This window comes from Varanus komodoensis, unplaced genomic scaffold, assembly GCF_004798865.1.
Source record: "Varanus komodoensis strain SLA01 unplaced genomic scaffold, ASM479886v1 scaffold19, whole genome shotgun sequence".
NCBI classification, from domain to species: Eukaryota; Metazoa; Chordata; class Lepidosauria; order Squamata; family Varanidae; genus Varanus; species Varanus komodoensis.
In genome coordinates, this window is record NW_025335550.1 from 8,904,340 (window position 1) to 8,927,122 (window position 22,783).

Consider the following 22,783-nt stretch of genomic DNA (forward strand, 5'->3'; position numbering starts at 1 on the left):
TGAGCAAAGGATAGTGAAATATCCTTGGCTTAGCCCATCTGCCTGGGTTTGCTGGCCAAACTCTTTTTCAAACTCTTGTGTCCATCTGAAGCACTCCTAGTGGAAACATGAGAGGACTTCCTCAGCAACCAGTCATAGAGGTTGGGTTCTGGAAAATTCTTCTGCCTCAACACCTCTGAACTGGCATGCAGTTGTCAGCCAGGTTGGTTCATTCAGCAGACTTCTGAAGTTTCATGATGCTTCCTCTTCCTCCAGTCCTGTTGCTTTGCCAGCATCCTGCAACCTCATCTGATATATCAAACAGTGCAATTAATGTCACATAATTAGGTCTTCTCTTTTACGACAATGACTTCCATGATGGGCGGCATTCATTTTTGAACCAGAAAATCAGGACAGGTGTTCCACATTCCTGTTATTTCTTTTTAAAGTGGAAATGGATTTTGTAGTTGTGCAGTCCTCAACCCAGTTCAGTATACTGGTCTGAAAGCTTTTGTTTCGACTCCTCTGTCATTGCCATTTCTTTGGGATTATTCTAGCAATACTTTCTAGGGTCCTTCTTGGTGTAGTTGGAATCGGATCCTATAGGTTTAGGGTAGCTTATCTCTTCTCTGTCTCCATATTCTCCTTAGCGGGCCTCCTTTTCTTGGCTTCCTGAGTTCCAGTTGGGCTGTCTTCTTTCACATATGCCCTTAACCAACATATAACCAGAACAGGTTAGTTAGTGCAGCCAGGTGAGGGACAAAATGAATGGTTCCCCAAGATAACTAGAAAAAGAAACAGTATGTTATAAAGTAAAAGACCTTCGGTTTGATTACCGTGCTTCAAGGAAATTTGAAGTAAACAGTAGTTATCACCTTGACTGCATCAGATACTGTTCCAGTGTTTTGATTATAAAAGGCTACCAAAAAGCAGATATGAAAAGTTGATATCTCTCTCTCACACACTTTTTCCTGAGAAACTGAACACTTCAGATTCTGCAGCCTTGTATTTCTAGTCCATTCTGATTTCTAGGATCAAAAATAAGGCATTATACCAAACTTTGATGGAAATTGCAAGTCGATGCAAATCTGATATAATGCAGCTTTTGTAAAGACATTGATTGCCAGCAATGAGACAGATCTAATGTCCAAGCCATTCTGGGAGACATAAGTAGAAAATTCTCTGGTGGAGCAGAAAAGAAAGAGTAGGTGGAAATAGAATGGATCTCCTACAGATTGCAGGATCTTGTGTGGATATTGTCAATCCATTGACCAATTTTCCTGACCTCCCAAATGTTTGATTTGTCAGTTCCTTTTGCAGTGTGTGTGTGTGGGGGGGGGGGAGGGTATTTTGGCTGGAAGAGCACTTTTTTAAAAGTGCAATTGAAAATGCCACATCTTGCACAATCGTTGAAAATTATGCACCAAGAGTGAACATAATGGAAAAGAATCTGACAAACTTTTCCACCTGGGGTTGGATCCAGATTTGTACTGATGGATGTAGATCTCATAGCCTCTTCCTCCCCATGGAAGGAGCCCCCAGCCCCCCAGGAAATACTGCAATCAACCTGTTGAATGTGTGAGCTGTGAGATCAGAGGGACCCCCCAGTGTTCAGGTGGGGGGAACATTTGAGAATAGAAGTTTCCTTCTTCCTATAGAAGACAGATTTTGCATCCAACTACATCTCAGCAACACAGAAGTACATCCCAGCTTGTGAAATTGATAAAGGATTTAAGATACCTTTCCAAGTTCAGTCCTGAGGGATTTTCTCTGGACTTGCTGCAGAGGTGAAGGTAAAGCATGTCAATTTCACGGCTGTTCCTATCTTTTAGTAGGCTATAAATACAGTCTGATCAGCAATGAAAAGATAAATTGAGCTATGAATACCCAAGATATTTCACAAGCATTTGCTCATGTAATATCTCATCACACGGATATAAACCCTTTGCTAAAGAACTCTGCCATTGCCCAGCCTTTAATTCATGTACTACTTAATGCATCTGCTGAGGTTGTTTGAGATATGATGTTGATATCCAAAAATTAGAAAAGAAGAACAGAAGACCACAGACATGAAAGTTCAGGTCCCACACGTCTGGCTTGACGGTATAACAAAAATGGAGTGAGGATAACTCTGCCTTCCCCATACATTCACAGTAAGCACAAGAAAATTCAGGCAGAATTGTGAAGGTTGTTCCAATTATGCGTATATTAACCTTGTGCATGAGCGCACACACACACGATTGTTTAACACAATGGTTTTTCAGGCTGTTATTTGTTGGCTCAGAATACAGCTGCCTTTGATTGATGTTCGGAATGGAGGCATTTATAAAATGACACCAAATTAGAAATAGTCAGTTTATGAGTCTTGGGAAATGAATCTTTTATGAAGAATAAAACTTTATGATGGAGTAATGCCAGGGAGGTATGCATCTTCAGTTTAATACATTTGGATGAATTCTAAGCTATAGATCCTTTTGAAATATGAACCGAGTTACATGTGCACAGACCAAAAACCCATTGATCTTAATGTTGTTACCTTTTCCGAAAGAAAGAAAGAAAGAAAGAAAGAAAGAAAGAAAGAAAGAAAGAAAGAAAGAAAGAAAGAAAGAAAGAAGGGAATGCAGGGCCTTCTTTTAAGTAACAAAATCTCATCAGAATCTTGAGGAAGCAGAACAAAAAATGAATGCATTTTTAGTTGAGGAAAGAACTATCTGGAGGGGGCAAGAAGGGATATTTTTAAGGAGGGCTTGAATATTAAAGAAATGTCTGGACTGCATTAAATGCATATAGGCATTCCAGGATCCCTGGGAAAGAGGTTGGCTAGGACCCAGGAAGATCACGTATCCACAGGGATATTTGGAAAGGTCAGAGGGAAGTGTATAGAATAATAGAGCTGAAAGGGGCCATGAATGCCATCAGGTCCAGCCTCCTGCTATTGCAGGACATCAAGTTACACTGTCCCACTCAGAAGGCTGTCCAGTTTGTTCTTGAATGCCTCCAGCATGGGAGAGCTCACCACCTCTCCAGGCAACTGGTCCCACTGTTGTATTGCTCTGACAGTGGAAGCTTTTCCTGATGACCAGCCTGAATCTGGGTTGTTGCAACTTGAACAGATTATTCCGTGTCCTACACTCTGGCATCAGCACGAAGAGATGTTGACCTTCCTCTTTGTGACACCCTTTGAGGTACTTCTAGAGGGACATCATGCCCTCCTGCCTCAGTCTTCTCTTCACAAGGCTGAACATGCCCAGTTCTCCTAGTCTCTCCTTGTATGGCAGTGTTTCCAAACCCTGGATCATTTTTGGTGCCCTCCTCTGCATCATTCTAACTTTTCTGCATCTTTCTCAAATCTCAGTGCCCAGAACTGGACACAGGATTCCAGATGACCATTGAGGAGTGGAGAGGTACTACTACTACAGGTCAGGCCAGAGCCAAGAGGAAAACAAGAAGGCCAGCGGGTTCAGCAGACAGTGGGATGCCAGGGAGATGTTCAGATCAATAACAAAGGCCGGTGCGGTGTAGTGGTTAAGAGGGCAGGGATGGAACTCAGGAGATCTCAGCCTACCTCACAGGGTTCTTATTGTGGGGAAAAGATAGAGGAGAGGAGAACAATAGAAGCCACTTTGAGATCTTTGTAAGGAAAAAATAGTGGGGTATAAATCTAATAAATAAATAAAATGGGCCAGCAAGAGGAAGGCAAGGTAGAGCAAATCAGCAAGAACCTGGGAGCTTCCGCTGAATGAGTTGCTCTGACTGGGAGACCAAGCTCAGATCAGCCATTAAGGCCGGCTGGGCCTTACTGATGTTCCAGATCACCTGATCGGCAGGGCTGATGACCTGTACTCCCTTCTCTGCCTCGCATCCCTGCTTTGAGCTCCCAGGCAGTGTGCAGAGGGTCAGTTTCACCCCTGCTTTTCCACAATAAGCATGCAAGGAAAATGTGCTTCAGTTCATTTGTGACCCAGAGGCTAGCCTTTGCACTTCTGAACTAAACATGGTGTTGGATGTCACTTGTACTTGAAGCCCATTTCTGAACGTGTGCTATACTTTGAGGATGCTTTTAAGTGTGTGACAGATCTGTACAAGCCAATGCTTCATTTGCTGTATTCAGTTCAGTGAGCATGGTTTGCTCCAATTTCCTTAGTGGTTCTACCATAACCATTCAGCTATTTATTTTGCTTTTGGGGGCTCAGTTGCTACAGGGTCACCATGTGTGGCTCACAGGGGTGGCTTGTTGAGGAGATGAAAATGCCCCCTGCCCTCCCAGTGAGCTGGCCCATCCTTGCCACAAGGGAATGCCTCTTGAAACATAGGAGGGGATGCCTCTTCTAGCCTGATACTGGGCTCAAGAGATTAACATATCTTCTAATAATAAAAGAAGTACAATGCTTGGTTTGCATTGCTTATGGTACTTGTATGCAAATGTAATTAACTAATGTATTGGGTAATTGAGTAAAACTCATAGCATTAATCAACAGAGTTATTTAATTAGATGACAGCTCAATTCATATTTATTTATGATTATTATTTCTGCTGTGCTGCTAATGATGCATATGTGCTTTTATGACACAGAATAGTCCTTGAGCTCCATTCCAAAACTGACAATATGCACATTGGAAGACAACCTATACTGAGCTTGTATTGTGGTGGATACTCACTGTCCAAAAGTTGACTGAGTCCAAAGCTGGTCAGACCAAATTTCGGAGACATTTGGGGAGATTGTCCTCCATCATCTGCTTATTAAAGAACCTGACATTGAAGCAAATGCATTTCCACCTATTTTGCCAACTTGTATTTGCACAAATTCACATGTTCACATTTGTGCAAATAAGCTTAAAATGCAGAAATACACACCCCAAGGTGTGTGTGCATTTCGTCTCCTTTTTATATGGGGGGTTTTGTGCATTTTCATAGATGGATGGAATAGGAGCGTGGGAAGGAGCCAAGAAGGCCATCGAGTCCCAACTTCATGCTCAGTGCAGGTCACCAAGTTAAACAAACCCCAGTCAGATGACTGTCCAGTTTCACATTGAATGTCTCGAGTGTGGGAGAGCCCACCACCTCCCTCGGCAGCTGGTTCCACTGTCACATTGCTCTGACACTGAGGACTTTTTTGGCCTGATATCTAGCCTGAATATGACTCGATCCTGGTATTTCATGTCCTTCACTCTGGAATGAACAAGAAGGTGTCTTGTCCTTCCTTTTTTTGATATCCCTTGAGGTACTTTAGGGTGCTATCCTGTCCCCCTTCAGTCTTCTCTTCTTGAGGCTAAACATGCCCAGTTCTGCCGATCTCGCTCATAGGGCTTTGTTTCCAGACCCTTCATTGCCCTCCTCTAGACCCTTTCCAATCTTCATGTAAACATCCACATGCTAAGAATATGGAATTTGAAAATCATCAAGCAAATGCAGGCCATCTCTGTCAAGAGTGTATAATTTACTCAGTATAAGTAAATCTACTGGGCTAAATAGGGATACATATTAGCCATCGCTAATGCAAGCCCCGTTGAGTTGAATGGGCATCTTCTAACTCAGTCTGGATCCAATATAGTGTAATGTGAAGGGTCAAAATCCTCTAGAGTATGGTGGTTTTTCAACTTGAAAAGAAATACGCTATTTCTACTTTTTCCACAGAAGTGACAAATCAAATGGGTGAAATACACACCTAGAAAGATTTTTGGAATACTTGCTTGGGAAGTTATGGTGAAGGGACACTGGAAAGAGCATCTGAGGGCAGGTTTCTTGACTTCAAGCTCTCTAGCTTTTAATCACTAGTGAACAAACCCTGGATACTGTCAGATCTCGGTTATATTTCTCAAGGGTTTAACTGTGCCTGAGGTGGCAATGAAGTAAAGCCTTAGAAATCGTATTTTCAAGGTCACTACAAGAAGAAGAACGAACGTGCAGGGGAAAAATAAAGGAAGAAAAGCAAAGTGTGTAGGGGAAAGGAGAAAGCCAGAGAAAAAGAAAAAGAAAGAAAGCAAAGCATTGATGTCTGCAGCATGGAGAAGGTGCACTGAAATAGATTCCCAGACCCCAATGCTTATTCTGAAAGGAAATCAATGATATTCGGCACCATATCTGTGTGTCTGGGACTCACACCTGCACTTTCTCTTGATACAGTCTACTCAGGGGCCCTGTAATGCTAGAAGCAGGGCCATCCCATGGGGCAGATGGGGCAGGACTGGGACATGGGTGGCAGGCTGGGAGGGGCAGAAAGCTGGGACCAGGGTTCAGGTGTAAGGTAGGGCTCCATAGGTCCACAGAGCCAAAGACTGGCCATCCAAGAGGAGAAACAAGGCAGGTGGCAGACAGGTATAGCCCAAGGGAGAGAGAGAACACAGTCCAGAAACAGTCCAGGGGTTGTACTCTGGGGAGGAGCCACATAAAGGTGGTCAAGGTGGAGGAGGGAGGCCGCAGGGACAGACAAGAGAGGGCTACGGCACGGCAGGGACAAAGTGGAACAAGGTAGGGACTAACCAGAGCGAGGAAGACCAAGCTGGACCAAGCAGTGACAAACGGGAGCAAGGCAGGAGCAAGTTTGGGGCTCCAGCAGGGATGCGGAGAATCAGAGCACACAAGAGGCACAAAGACAACTCGCACTGCTGCCGCAAGAAGCAGTTGTGCAGAGCAGCCGTTTCACTTGTTCCAGGGCCCAGCCACGGGGCATGATCTCTCAGGTGTTCCCTGCAAGCACCTGCACAGGTTTTCCTGGTCCTGCAGGTGCTTGCAGGGTATGCCAGGCCCTGGTCCTGCCAGTGTGAGATTTGGGGCACTGGGGGCAAGAGGGCTGGTTCCATTTTGGGTGATTTGTACTTGAAAATGTACTTCAGTTCCAGAATCAATGGAACAGGTAAACACTTTACCTGTTTAACCAGAATGCAAGAACAGAAGAATGCACAGTGAAACAAACACATAGAACCATAGATGGAGCGAAGGGCAGAGACAAGATCTCATTCCTGCCCATGTGTAGGAAGAAAAGGGCTCTTTGCCTCTCGGATCTTTTAGAACATCTCAGAAATGTCCGTGGAAAGTTTTCCTGCAAAACTCTACAGTTGAAATAGAGTTTCATGAATTTTTTCTGTGCATTAACAAAAGTTATGCAGGAGTTCAAGGGACTGAAATGGAAAGCAAGAGGAGGGACCCCATGCAAAGAACTCCACTGGACCTGGGAAGGAAGGAGTGTTTTTAGGTCTTCAGGTTAATCATCCCCTACTGTTCGTAATTACAACTTGCTCACGGTGTGGGGAGGGGATATCTAGACTCGTGAAGAATATGCCTAATGAGGTGGGTATGGAAAATTCATTAAAGTCTTTTAATTGAGTTTACAAAGTCATTGGTCAAATGAGGATAAAGTTCTTCTTCGGCAACCTTTGGATGATGATTCTTGCAGGACACTTGAACTTTCCATCTCAGGAGAGTCTCCACCGCACATGCGTCCTTGTATGCTCCTTGTTATTTTAAGTTGTTGATGGACAAGAAGCTGAGTGCATACCCTTTGTTGGATTTGGCGATCCTCCTGGTGCAGAGAGAAAGAGAGAGAGAGAGAGGGCTTTCATTGGTGTGTCAGAGCAGGCTAGTGTAGGAAGAGAGTTCTTCTCTTTACTGTTCAGACTGATGCCTCTGATTCTTAGGAGGAGCAAGAACCTCAATGTTTCAAGGTGACCTAGTGAAGTTTCCCAGACAGAGCATAAGAATTGACCTGCTTTGGAAGGGTTGGAAGGGTTTTGGAAGAGGAGGGGAAGCAGATGAAAGACCCAGTCCTTGACTCAGTAATGAGGTAATGGGACAAACAAGCAACTCCATTTGAGGGTCTCCAATTTCCCCATCTTGGTTTCAAGCAGGAAGAGCATCCAAAGAGAGGGACAGAGGAGGAGCCTCCAGTTTAGATTCAGCTCTTTACAAGGAGGGATGCTGCTCCTTCAGTCCCGATCAATGACTATTTATAGTTCATATCATTCTGCAATTGGTTAGGTTTCCATAAAATAATTGTAGTTCAAGAGAATGCCTGAAGTTTGATAGCCAGACAGAAGGAGGGAATAGGCCAGTTCCTGACGACTGGAAACTCCTTGGGTTCCTTTGACATTCCATTCAAAATATCACAGCTGCAATTATTGTATTGTTTCTGCTCTGCATGTTCTGGGAAGGTTCATCTAACTGAGCACCCCAAATGTAGCCTGCAGAAAAAGGACACATTCCACCTTGGGTAATCAACAGCCTTTGCATGCAGGTGTTTCTTCAAGTCTGCAAGGATAGACAATTAGTTGATTGTGCTTTCTCTCACACTTGAATTTCTGAAAACTAAAGTTCCTTCTCTCCCAAAGGCAAATCACTATTCCCTCATGGTGAATCAATCTACTAGAAAGCGAATAGGAATTAGGAGGTTATGAGAAAAGAGGCAAAGAGAGAGTCGGCAAATCTAATTCAGGTTGGATGTATTTGAACACACAGGTGCAAACCCAAACTTCAGCAGCTATGCACTTAAAAGTCAGGACTGGCTAAGCATGTGTGTCAATTCTGTTTCTCCCATATTTGTATATTCCCATTTATCTTGCTAGCTAGCTAGCTAGCTAGCTATCTTTTTGTCCTGGGCATTGCAAATATTCACAAATCTTTATTGAAACAGAAAAGGAATCATCACCCATTGCAATAACTGGTTTAAAATGATAATAAAACTGAGATATGATAATAAAACTTCACCCTTCCCTGAGATGGTCAAGTACAACACCTCTGGATCTCTCTGCCTCTTGAATTGTGAGGGTTAGAATCTAGTTTTAAAACAAACCCATCTTTCCCCTCTACCTGCTTCACAGCTCTTTGCCAAGGATGACCTTTCCTTACTCTTCCTTTCAGGAACGACCGTGATGCGTGTGACTGCTTTTGATGCGGATGACCCAGTTACAGAGAATGCCGTGCTGAGATATAATATCCTCAAGCAGACGCCAGACAAACCCTCTCCGAACATGTTCTACATTGACCCAGAGAAGGGGGACATTGTCACGGTGGTGTCTCCAGCCATGTTGGACCGTGAAGTAAGTCACATGTTTCCTTGTTTCAGTTGCGTATGGATGAAAGCATTATTTATGTGTCACTGCATGGGGGACACAACTGGTTGTTTATTGATACGATCTCCAAACATCTCGTTTGGAGTCCTTTTTAATCTGGCACCAACAGAAAGGGCAGATATGTGCCTCGATAGCAGAACACTGTGCTGTGATGTGGTTTTTGGCTTCCCTGCTGTTGAGAGATCTTCAGATAGCTGTCTGGGTAATCTGCAGCAATATTTATTATTAGCATTTTGTTTTCCCCGCTCCTTATCCAAGAAGGCTCCCAAAGCGGCTTACACACAATCAGTAAAACAACGTGGCCCATGCCTGCGGGCGTCACATCTAAAATGATGCACTGTGTGAAGGAAATGGGGGGGGGAGGGGAGAAGGATGGAGGGGGGACCTTTTTCAGCAGAGCTGGTGAAATGTCCTCACGACACCACTCATCCTCTGTGCCGAAGTAGCTTGGTTGGTGTTCTAGTTTTAACACTAGACGTTCTTCTTGTTGCTCCAAAATCAGAGATTCTGCTTGGTAGAGCACAGAGGAAGGCCTTCTGCAGTTTCCAAACTTTTCTGGTCATGCAGGCTTTCTGAAGACATTCCCCCCTCCCCTCGGAACCAACTTTATCCCTGATTTTTACTAAGCATTGTGAACCCACAGCATTCTTCCTTCTTTCATCTGCTTCTCTTTCCTGAGTGCTTCGCATCAAGTATTAGGTTTGGAAATAAAGGGGAAACATTTTAAATATAATAAGTAAAGCAATTATACCGTGATATTCCAAATAGATTCTTTCAGTTATTCCCAACAGGATGCAATTGAGTCCTAGGAACCAAGTCCTGTGATGCATTTCCGTTTTTGCTGCTTGGTCTCCAACTGGCAATTGAATAGTTGGGCTCAGCTGGTTTCACTTGAAGACCCATTTTATGTTTGATTTTTGAGATTTGTTGCCTGTGAGGCATCTGCGGAAACCTAGGTTTCCGTGGAACAGTTTGGGAATCGCTGCTTCAGGCCATTCTTTCCCCAGGTTGCTTTCAGCATTCCTGACCAGATGTTGGTCATGCATGTGGATGCCCAAAACATCTGGAAGGAAGCAGCTGGGGAACCTCCACCTGAGGGTGTGAGAAACTCTGTCTGGGGGGTCCCCACCTCGCCGTCTCCTCGTCAGGTTTTTGCAGCCTCATGAAACCTTGTTGTTGCTGTTTCCATTCCATCAAGCGTTTGGTCTGGCGAGCTGCTGATGCCTTTTATTTTGCAAAGTTTAAACTGCTACTTCTGCCTGTCCTAAATTCTTTCTAAGTGGTAGTTTGTGTTTCTTTATCTTTTAAGTGTTGAGGGGTGAATGATTGATTGGTGGGTTGGTTTGCTTGATGTGTAAACCATCTTTTTATAGGCTGGAGAGTGGGATGTAAGTTTTCTTAAGAAAGAATGGATATTAGGCCTCACCAAACTCAGCAGCAGAGGCAGGTGGAGAAAAATAATCATGCAGGTCATATGCATTCCTCATGTCACTTACCTCTGACGAGCCACTTGCAACCTAAAATGAGGATTCGTAGGAAACACTAACGTCTTAATCCTGTAAGCTGGGCCTAAAAATAGCAGGAGCTGAGATGCATCACGGAAGTGGGTAGGCATGGGAGGAACATGATCTCCCACAATAACTTACCATGGCTGCTGACGCAAGTGTGTGTTGGGATGGTAGAAACTTCAGTGGATCTTTGTAGGAGAGAGCACACATCATCATCATCATCATCATCATCATCATCATTATTATTATTATTATTATTATTATTATTATTATAACATTTCTATGCCGCCCCTTGCCGAAACCTCGGGGCGGCTTACAACATGATAAAGTACATTGAAATACAATAGTACATAATAAATTACCATTAAATATAAAAATACAAAAAATACATTGATTTACAAATACAAAATTAAAATTACCAGTATAAAATAAAAATATAGGATGAGAAAGAGAAGGAAGAAGAAGTTGCCCAGGCCAGATCATATGTTTTAACAATTGAAATGATGTTTAAATAAAAAGGTCTTTACCTGGCGCTGAAAAACCAGTAACGATGGTGCCAGGCGGACCTCTTTGGGGAGTGAATTCCATAGGTTGGCTGCCCTGGCTGAAGAAGGTCCCAAGTCCAATTCTCCAGGTAGGGCTGGGAAACCCCCTCTCTGAAATCCTTGGAGAGCTGCTGCCAGTCAGTGTGGGCAACACTGGCCCAGATAGACCAAGGTCTGACTCCATACACATCAGTGACCTGTCATCCACTCTCTTCTCACTTCTGAGAAGGCACACCTGGTTTGGGCTGTGTCAAAAGTCTCTGTGCCGTCAACTGCAGAATTTAAGCATGCCGAGAGTTATAAAAGATATGGAAGCACATAAATTAATATTATGATCTTGGAGCCTTAAGCTGAAATCTATTTGTTAGGTACTTTGAAACCAAGATGTTGCTGATACGGAATCTCATAAAATAGGTAAAGGTCTTAGACAGGATAAGCTTTGTAAATTCCCTCTGTTCTTTAGTGGTTTCCTACCTGTCTTGTATGCCTCTCTCTGCCTGTGCATATTTATGCATTCCTTAAGCAGCATTAGAGCTTCACGAGGAGAAAACAAGAGAACTGCCTTTGCGAATCAGAAGGATATGATTTTGATGGGGGTGTTTAATAATTATCCAGTCTATACAGGATATAGGTTGATGTTTAAGGGTGGAGTCCAGTCCATGACAGTTTTACATGCGTTCATTTGAGCTTTGGTCCATGTTAGCTCTTTTATGTCCATTCATAAGTCTGTGGTGAGCCATGTGCAGGGGTCTCCCTCTGACTTCACAAGCATCTCTTCAAGAGTTTTCTCTGCTCCACTTCTGATGAGCACGGTTTTGGTCCTTATCAGCCCCATTTGGAGTCATTCTAGGCATGGCAAAGACATTCATTTGGATCGCAATTTAATCTCAGTTTACCTACTGTCACATTTCGGGGCCAAACTCAGTTATCTCTGAATCAAAAACTGTACATTCAGTAAACTCTACAAAGTTAATATAAGTGAAATTACACTAACATGCACCATATCAGGAAAGCCACCTTCTTAAAAGAATCTTCTCTCTCAAATGTAGTGGCATGAATGCTGCAAGCAAATTTGACAGCAAGATCCTACACATATTTTATGCAAAAGTAAGCTCTGTTGAATCACTGGGGCTCAATCGCAAGCTGTTATGCAATTGGATTGCAAACTAAGTGTAGCAAGCAGGATGGAGATCATTTGCCTGAGTCAAATTTACAAATCTGATTTTTATTTTTATTTTTTTTTTTTTTTTGAGAAAGGATTTAAGAGGGGAAAGTATTGTTCATTCAGCTGGAACTACTCTATTAAGCTCTATTAGACTGGGAAAATTAAGACATCTACAACTGAAAATATGTGCTGGTTTTCCTCAATGTTCGCCTTGAGTAAGTTTATAGACCGATTTCAGATTCTTGGATTCATAATAACTAGCTGCTAAGCTTGACACACCTTTCCCAGTTTTCACAAGTTAGATGGGGCATCCTCCACTCTCTAAGATAAAACCAATTTGTTGAAATTGAAAAATCGATGGCAGTGAATGAACAAACCTACCTTCTCCATTCCATTCTAGAGATGACTGATGATACATAAAATAAAGATGCTCTATTTACATACAAATAAAATCTCCAAAATTGAACAGGAGGTCCCTTCTGACTCACTCTGTTTCTATGTTTCTATGTTTGTTTCACCATTTTTCATGGCTTTCCTCTGATCATGGGCACCAGTGTTAGGGGCAACCTCTGAGGAACCCTGGCACAAATTTCTCCTGAACTAGGTCCACCTTCTGCATGCTGAAAAGGATAACGTGTTTATCCAGGTGCCTTCTATTATTGGCAGGATCTTTTTATTGCCCTTTTATAGTCTTCTGATGTCATTGATGTAATGTTATTCTAACTTAATGTTTATTTTTGTTAATGTTTTTATGTATTGTATTTTACTGTTTTTATCCTTGTAAACCACCGAAACAACTTCAGCTGCAGGCAGTATAGAAATGAATAATAACAATTATTATTATCTCATATCCATATTGATGGTAGCAAGGCACAGTTCTCAGTATCCTGAAAGAATACAGAATATTGATGTTCATGTTGCACAAAGTGTGTTTAGTGTTGCAATCAGCCAAGAATGGCGAAGCTGTGGGGAAAGTCTCTCGGTGTTCATGCGCTGAACGGCTAACACCAGAAGTGCTTTGATGTAGATCTGTGCCGTTTCCCAAAACTGGGTTATTTCATTCACGTTTCAAGCATAAATACAGCCAATGAAAAACACTCCAAACTTAATGTTTTTTCTTTATGCACAATTGTGAACACTCCCCTTCAATGAGCATGTTTTGAGAATCTGTGACAACTCAAGAAACTACCTTAGCTATAAGATAAAATTAGGCTGAGGTAGCTGAGTGAATTGACAGCTTAATCCAAAACTTGTCTACCCACAGTTCAGTGGGGGAGTTTCTGATGTAAGTTGGCATATATTTGCAAAGGAAGTTTTACATTTTGCTCTCCCAGTGTATATGCAGTGGCAGTTGCTGCCATAAACTCTTGGAAAGTAACAGCATTTATTCAGTGATCAAAGCTATTCAGATTTTCCAATTCCTTCTATTACCGTTTCACCAGTGCTTAGATGAAGATGTTTATGGGGAGCTTTAGCACTTTAATTTAGCACTTTAGCTACTTTAGCACTTTAATTTAAGCTAAAGTTACAAGGGTATAATTATCTGTTCAAGTTCTTTCATGTTAGCATGTTGTAATATATGGAACAAGCTTCTGAAAATATGTGCTACTGAGGAAAGGATATTGAAATGTAGATTACAGGTTACCGTGGAGGTTATTTTATTATTATTATTATTATTGTTATTGTTGTTATTATTATTATTATTATTTCCTTTCTAAACAAGCTATAACTGATTGAGATGAACTTTTGCAGTGTTGAGATTTCAAATACCTTTGCAGTGGGGTGGTGGCCATCTTTTAACAACTGTCATGTCGAACGAAGTAGAGCTTTGGGACAGATAGACTTGATCATCTGATTCTTGGACATGGGCTGAATAAGGACAGATCTCTCCCGGCACCCACAAAAACTGTTGGACATTTTGCTACCCTCTGTGTGTCCTTCATGGTGGGGTGCAGGGGCTTTGGCAATTGATGTGACTGGTCCTTCTCAAGGGAGGACATGCCAAAGCCACAAAAGTCCTCTTGTCAAAATAGGGAGGGGACCAGAGCATAGGAGGGTGGCCCCATGTTGCGACGAGATGTATGCAGATATTTCTTTTTAACACTTGTATGTCACAACATTTGCTAAAAACCCATCAAGGCTGTGCACAACAATTTAACACAATAAAATAATGAAACAGGTGCATCGGGAAGAATAAAACATGAGAACTTCGCAGCAAATACAGTATGGATAGAATTGTGTAGCGCCTGGACTAAGCAGAGCGAAGGACTGTGTAAGCTCCGCAGGACTTCCTCCACATTCAAAGAGACACATCCTCGGCTCCGTGGATGGATTTTGGCCTTCATCTCCCCACCTTTCAAAGCTCAAGTTAAGGCTATGACTGTAGGGATGGGTTCTAAACATGAATCCCTGCCCAGCGTCCTCCCCTGAGTTTGGCATTGCTATCTGAAGAGGAAAAGAACTAGGTGTGTTGAACATGGGCATGTGAGTGCAGTGTGGAGACAAACCTGTCCCTCCAGCACCTGCAGACCTTCTTCCAAGCTCAGCTTGATCCACCAAATGCTCGTGAGCCCCAGTTGTCCAACTTGGCAGATTCCCCCATCCAGGGAAGCCAGAAGAGGAGCACTGCGAGCAGCCAGCACTCCTCGCGCGTGCCCCTCAGATGCTGCGTGCGCTCAGCAGGACCTCTGACTCATGGGTGCTGCAAAGTGGACCAGAGTCCAGTAAGCCAAGCCCAGAGAATCCAGCAGAGTCCTTGTTGTCGTTTAGTTGCGAAGTTGTACCTGACCCATCATGACCCCATGGACAACATTCCTCCAGGCTCTCCTGCCCTCCACCACCCCTCAAAGTCCACCCAAGCCCACACCCACCACCCCAGTGACTCCATCTGGTCACCTCAACCTCTGCCGTCCCCTTCTCCTTTTGTCCTCAATTGTTCCCAGCAGGAAGGTCATCTCCAGTGAGTTGTTCCTTCTCAGATTCCTACCCACAAACAAATCCTACACAAACATCTCAGTTCCCACCCCCACCCACCCATGTTGCACAGCTAGGAGGAGTCAGAGGTGAAGAGAATGGAATCAAGAGCATAAGAGGATGGAGAATAACACCATCTCTGATACTAGGAAGCTGTGTTAGGACTCCAGAGTGACCTGATTTTGCACATAGATCTGAAATTCTGCACCTCTGGTGTGCATGCATATGTCCGTGCCATGGTTGCACACATCTGTGAAACCTGAGTGAACTCTGGAAGTGGAAGGGTGACTCAGGTGATGTGATCGGGGAGGGACCATGTGCTGCAGATATATCCCTGCATCTAATCACACACATTCCTACCTTGTGAGGGGACGCTGGGAGTCGTTCCCGTCTCTGGATCATGTGATGTTGGGCAGAAGGGCAATTGCTTGGCTCGGCAGTTCTGTATCACCCTTTGAGTTCTTCTCCCCAGCCTATCCAAGGTCTCTTTTATTTATGGATTTCTCTCCTTGAAAACTATTTTGAAAAGTGCAAACTCGTCAGAGTTTGTGGCATACTTCAATAATTTGCCGAACAACATCCATTTTCACTTTAACAAGGCACATAAGGACTTTAAAAAATATAAAGAACGCTTTATGTGCATTTCCCACCTCAGGGGAATTCAATATCTTAGTATCAGAGATGAAGTCTGGGGAGAGGCAGGAGCAAATTATGCCTTCAGTCTTCCATTGGAGAATCCAATCTGTGTGTCGGAAAGACAGAGAGAAACTCGCTGGTTTTAAGCACAAAGAAACCTCCTGCAAGAGTCTGTGATTTGAAACACTTAAAGTCTGATGATAATGTGGCGCTTTTGTGTTGTTGCATTGGTAGTGGTAGTTTTTTTTCTTCTTTTTAATACCTAGGGCAAGATTGACAGATTTTCTTTGTTTTGTTTTTTTTATTTGTTTGAAAAGAATCTATTTTGAAGTCAATTAGAGTGAATGGAGAATAACACCGCCCTTGTCTATAACACAGTATAATACAGTAAGTCTTAGACATGTTAATGATCAACAGAATTCGCTTCCATCAGATGTAGGGCTGGCCACCAATTTGGATAGCTCTGAAAGGGGACTGGCCAAGGTCCTGGAGAAGGCCATAGAAACAGCGAGTCAGAAGGGGTCTCCCAGGCCATTTAGTCTGACCCCCAGCTCCAGCCAGCTCTGCTCACAGCATGCCCACCATGTGCATGTTTAGCTTATCCTTCAGCACCCTCACCAATGAGGCCTCAACCACCTCCCGTGGAGGCCCATTCCATAACCTCGGGGTCCTAACTGTCAGGAAGTACTTCCTGGCATCTAAATTGAACCCTGGTTCCCTGAGCTTCACTCCATGGATGCTCACCCTGAAGGCCATATCAGGCACAGTAGGCTTGTGCACACCAATTGCTGGGGAACATGGGCACTGTTGATCTCATGTGCTGCCTGTGGGAAGCTCTTGAGCTACTGTGGGAACGCAATGTGGGACTAGATGAACTCTGGGCCCAGTGGCTCCTTCCCCCTCCCCCTATTCTTATCCCAATCAATTCAGAAGGGTATGGGGTCCCCCCCCCCCGCCGCAATGGTTCAAAGTAATAATGGATGAGTATCCCTGTATGGATGCCATGGGCTAATGTTTCCATGTTAAATAGCTGCTCACCTTCCTGATAATTATTAGGAAGCTCAGGTGGCTTGGAAGGCCAACAGTGGCTTGGAAGGTCAACAGCTTAGGCTGGTGGCCCAGCAATTCCCTCATATGGGCAGGGACAGTCCAGAAGGGGATCACATGTGACAGAATCATTCAGGCCACCAGGAAGCGAAGCTGCAGGACTGCTCATTCTTGCTATCCCTCTCATTGTACCATTGCATTCGTATCCCACCCTTTTGCAGAAGGTTGGGCTGAGAATGAGCAATTGCCCAAAGGCACCCAGTGGACTTCATGGGACCAGAACCCAATGCTCTTAACACCATATCCAGGTGGGCTGCCATCAGCTGCAATGTCCCATTTTGACAGCAGATGCAATTATTTGGGAAAGGATGAAACGTCATTCTAAAATCCAGTAGAGCAAAGCATCCTAAAAGCCATGCATTTGTCTGTATCTGTTGTCTTCCCACCACAGGGCCGGGTGGGGGGATGTCCTTTGCAAGATTTCCCCCTCCCTTCCCCTTTCCACTTTTGGCAACACGAATTTGTAAGCAGTCAATACACGTACCACCTACTCGATCTAAATGCAAATGTTGAGCCAACAGTGGCTCTGTCCTTTTTAATGAAAAGATATTAATCTTTTGAGCAAAGGCATTTCACATGTGATCTCATGCATTATATTCCAAGATATTCGTGTTTACAGTTACTTTACGAACTGCTCTCCCCTTCTTGAAGTCTGTCAGCTTTAAATTAGAATAATCGCATCATTTGGTGCTTATTTGCCTCTTTCAAATCCCACCTCCCCGACCCCCCCCACTGCTTTGTCTTTCAGATATGAAACATGAGAAAGACAAATTAGGGGAAGGGGGGAATTAGAAGCACCTGCCATTCTTACAGTAGGAGAAGAAATATTTCCTTCTGAATGAAAAAGGGAAATAGAGTGGGTGTCTGATGGAACTGATTAGGATCGGTGAACGACAAAAGTTTGAGGATGTTTCCCAGATCCCCTTCCCACTATTCTTCTGACCGGTTCCCACTCCTAGCTGAAATCCCTGCCTACTCCATGCAAAATGGATATTTGCACATATCAGACAGCAATCAAATGGGAGGTTGCAACTGAAGTTTGGGCAAACTTTCTCTCTAGACTGAAGTGAAAATTAGGAAATTTGGCATCAGGAATTGAATGAAGAGTCCAGATCTGATAATGTGCAGTTAGGTGAATGTACCCTCACGTTTACTTCCAGAGCTTTGAACAGGCATTATCTCATGACTCAAATGCAAGCATGGGAATGCTCACGTACCCCTGGTCATGATTTGCTGAAAACAGGGCCTCCTCTAGTAATTTTGCCGTCTTGCTAGTTGGCTCCTACGGTAGATTGCTGTGTGCAGTGGGAAAGTTTGGATGCCATGTTCAACCACACTTTTAGCATGCTTGATGAACTGTACCAATGCTTGAATATGTGCTTCCCTTTCTTTCCCTTCCCTTATTTAATTTATTTATTTGACACATTTATATGCTGCCCCGTTCGCAAAAGCCTCGGGGCGGCTTCCAAACAAATAAATAACTATACATTTACATTAAAAATCTGGGAACATCCCGGCATAGAATAAAATCAATAAATACAATCAACAATTAAAATATTGTTTAAATAAAAAGGTCTTGGCCTGGCGCCAAAAAACAAATAACGACGGTGCCAGGCGGACCTCTCTGGGGAGTGCATTCCACAGATGGGGCGCCACCACAGAGAAGGCCCTCCTCCGGGTACTCACCCTCCTAATATCTTTCATGGAGGGCTCCCGGAGAAGGGCCTCTGTCGCTGATCTCAGGGGGCGGGAGGGCAGATATGGACGCAGGCGCTCCTTTAGATAACCAGGTCCCAAGCCGTTAAGGGCTTTATAGGTGATAACCTACACCTTGAGTTGGGCCCAGACTTCGATGGGGAGCCAGTGAAGCTGACGGAGAACTGGGGTTATATGCGAACAATACCCAGTCCCCATCAGCAGCCTGGCAGCTCTGTTTTGCACCAATTGAAGTATCTGGACCGTCTTCAAGGGCAGCCCCCTTCCCTTCCCCAGCATGACTACAAAGAGGAGTTTGGAAGTATTCACTGCTACTTTAGCTTATTCCCCTTATCTTGTGTCCCCTGAACAGACTAACTGTAGTTAATGGTTAATATGGTTTCTGTGAAATTAGTTAACTGCAAAGCATAGCTCCTTTTAAACATGTCATTATTTTACTCCTTCTGGGTGAAATGCCAAACTGTCCTTACCTGAAAAAGGAAACAAATACTTCCAAACTTGTATTTCCCAAAGGAAAGGGCAATGATGCAGAATGGAAAAGTCGACAGATGCATCAGCTCATCCTCATCTAAGGATGTGTGCAAAATCCAACAAAGGTGTGAAAATCCAGTGAATTTTTGTGACTCTCAGACTTCCATTCTTTAAACAGGCCATGATTTGCATTTTAAAAACAGCAGGGCAATTTGCACAAGCTTGGGAATTTTCTCTGCAGTTCACACCTATTTCAACTAATTAAGGAGCAGAGGCCTAGTTTTGCAAGCACCTGAAATTAACTGCAAGGCAATTCACCATGGCAAATATTGAGTGTGTGCATACTCGGTGACAAAGAGATGCTTCCAAACTTCTCACAACTCAGATCTAGTGAGACGTCAAGATTTGTGCAAATTGCAATTTGTGCAAATTGTGCTAGAAACACACAGTTCTCAGCTCTGCATTTCCAAAAATATTTGAAGAAGTTTTGCAGAAGCTGGAAAACAACTTAACCCACTGTCACAGTAGTAACATCTCAAAAGTCAACTCAGCAAAAGCAGAAGATCTTTTCCAGGGCTGCCCCTCCTTACGCTCATCCTGCAGAACTATATTTCAGCATGAAATCTAACTGCAATAGCAGATGTGAGTGTAACAGTGTGTGTGGATTTAGGAGGGTGATTTCAGTGGTGCGGTAGTTACACTAAGATTTGGGATATGTGAGTTCTATCCAGCCATGAAGCTCACTGGATGACTTTGGACCAGCCGCTGCTTCTCGGTCAAACTTACTTCACTGAAATCTAAGCTGCAGAAAAAAGAAATATGGAGGTTGTAACATTCATTTCGTCCTTCAGGCTAACATTACAAGACCCAAGATTACTTTTTCTATGCTCGGAAGGACAAGACTCAGCATTATCACTAGCTAATTTAGCATGGGAAACTAAGATTCCTGTTCCAAGTTTTTTCATGCTGACATCCCTAATTTCCCCAAAGAGAAGCTGGCAAAACTCCTCCAAACCTTTCATTATGTTATTATCAGTTCTCTTTTCACTTTCTCATCATTCAACAGGTACTTTAATAGTCAGACTATCAATTCCCCCCTCAACACACAAAGATTAGCATTAATTGAAAGAGTGCACTTTCTTTTCTATCCAGATCTTTAATGGATGGATTGGTGTAGCACACCAGAAGCATCTTCAATGTGTATTACATCCCAAGGACACCTCGTGGTTGTAGATATGGAACAGAGAGTGTCATGGAAGATGCCAAGGCAGGCGAGATAGTCATGCTTTGAATGGCAGCCAGGAGCTCTCTGATCCTTCCCTGAGCCTGCAACCAACTTTTGAACTGGCATCCTTCTCCCTCTCCCCAGAAAAGCGTGTCTGTCCTCAAACCAAGCTGGAGCACTAATTACTGTCCCTTACCAGAAGAATCTCCAGGTCTTGAGATGACAGGTCACCAAGCTGGAGTCACCCACACACATCTTTCCATTCCTCTCTTTTACAGTCATTATAAAATAATAAGCTTACTTGCTATTAGTGATGATAACGATCCTTAGTTGTTCAGGGCAAAAGCTGTCCTTTTTCATGGTTCTCTCCCCATCCTTTTTGGCCTCATGGAAACCTCAGGCCCGGGCATCACAGGTATGATGCATGCAAATCCTGGATGGAAGGGCAGCTGTGAACTGAGCTTCGTGACACAGGCCCAAGGGTTATATCTTTCCAGCAGGATCAAAGTGCAACTGACACTGTGATTTGCCATGGAAACAGATTTTCCTTGTAAACACAAGTAGCTCCGAATCTTGCATCTCACCTTTCTTCCCCTTCCAGGCTGATGTTTTGTGTTTGTGCTCTTTCTCGCATGTTGTCCTTTCATTCACATTTTACGTGAAATATTCAAGTCATGAATGGAGAAGACCCATGTTAGCACTATGTTGCTCTTGTCCATTCAGATTCAGGATCTGGAACTTCTTCACCTCAATACAGCCCCCACACCCACAAATAAATACAGAAATGTGTTGAAAAATGCCGCTTTGTGCACCTGTCAGACTAGGTGGATCACTGGGATTATACCTTTGAGTAGATAAATCCTCACTTAAATTTTGCCAATTAAACCTAAGCCTATTTTTAAGACATCTGTGCATCAAACTTTTTCAACGTGTAGCCTTTGCACATTATTTTGTGCTCATTAACTGATAAGCAAAAGAGTTTAGCTACATATTTGACCTGGAATAATACTATCTCACCCTTGTTCATTACTCGAATAACTCCTCGTCCCAAGTGATAGGACTTTAACTCAACCTTTTCCTTGGGAACACATACAGATCACCTCGGCAACTTTTATTTTTCAGTGCCAGTTAGCCAGAATTCATTGCGAAGATGCTTTGTCTTTGTGTATTTCCCCTGAAATACAATGACTGCTTCTTCCTTATGTGTTGCCGTTCTTAACATTTTTTATCGTTAACACTGGGTATTTCTATCTCATGCTAAGACATCTTCTAGGAGAAGTGGAGTAGTATTTTTGGAGTGGTTGTCCCAATCAAGCAAGCCAGATACTTCCTAAATATGCAGGGCATTTTTCCTGCTCTTCCTCCAGATTGAACGTGCAATGATGAAAGTGCAGAGAAATTGCAGGGATTGTTCCTCTGTGTGTTTCTGCTTGGTTGTGTGTCCTTGGGAGATGCTCAATGATTCCTGCGCTTGACCCTTGTCCTGGCAACAACCTGTGCCTCTCCTCCTCATCCTAATATTGCTCTGCAGGCTATGCTCAGGTATCAGACAGGAATACTCTGCCCTTTCTTTGGCAATCTGCTGGGCAGAGAGGGAGTTGGATGTGGCACCCTCTCATTTTTCCTGAGGGGTCGTGACCCTCAACAGGGGGCAGAAAAGAGTTCTCCTGCAAGGGGAAAAATGCCCACACCTCTATTTGCATAGGTATGATGTCATTTCACCCACCCAAGGCGAAATGGTGGGGCTTTTGGTGGGGCATTAGAGGCCAACTCGATTTTATTCCTCTTGTCATGACGATGCAAGTCATCTCCTCATGACTGTGTAAGTGAGGTCTAACTGTATATGCACAGAGTCTTCGTACAATGCCTTGAGTATTTGCTTGGTGGAAAGTCAGGGGGCGCATCCATGGGGGGTGTATATGCTATCAGATTGTCCTATCAGATCAGTGTTGTCAACATATCAAGAATGTAAAGCATGGAATAACAGTGTGCAAGGAGTGGAGAAAAAACAGTTGTGTCCTTCATTGCTACACATGAAAATCTGATTAACCTATTCCCTACACACACAACCACACACATTCACAGTAAGGATGCAATCCTGTACCTATTTGCACAGGGGGAAAAACCCCTACAACCTTTAGAATTCCTCCCCCAACAACCCACTGACAGATATGGGAGCTGTTGGGTTTTCTTTTTTCCCTGTCTAAACATGCACAGAATCATACCCTGAAGTCCAAGATCTAAAATGGCCTAGCTCCACCAGTGGGTGAGATTGCAAAACTAAAGTATATTTAGACTGGCATATTTAGGCTCTTTGATATCTAAATGAAAGGGCCCCTGATTTATTGCAAAAAGGGGAGAGTAGGAGGAGAGCTGGGCAGACTGTGTGTGTG

At 43.5% G+C, this 22,783-nt stretch overlaps 1 protein-coding gene across 2 annotated transcripts in view; it reads left to right on the plus strand.

Moving 5' to 3' along the window:
• The window catches only part of CDH13 (cadherin 13), a 502,431-nt gene that overhangs the window by 347,153 nt on the left and 132,495 nt on the right, over positions 1–22,783 (plus strand). For both annotated transcript variants that reach the window (XM_044427973.1, XM_044427974.1), the window contains one exon: positions 8,833–9,011. In XM_044427973.1, coding sequence (XP_044283908.1) covers positions 8,833–9,011 — 179 coding nt within the window. The remainder of the gene's footprint in view (positions 1–8,832; positions 9,012–22,783) is intronic.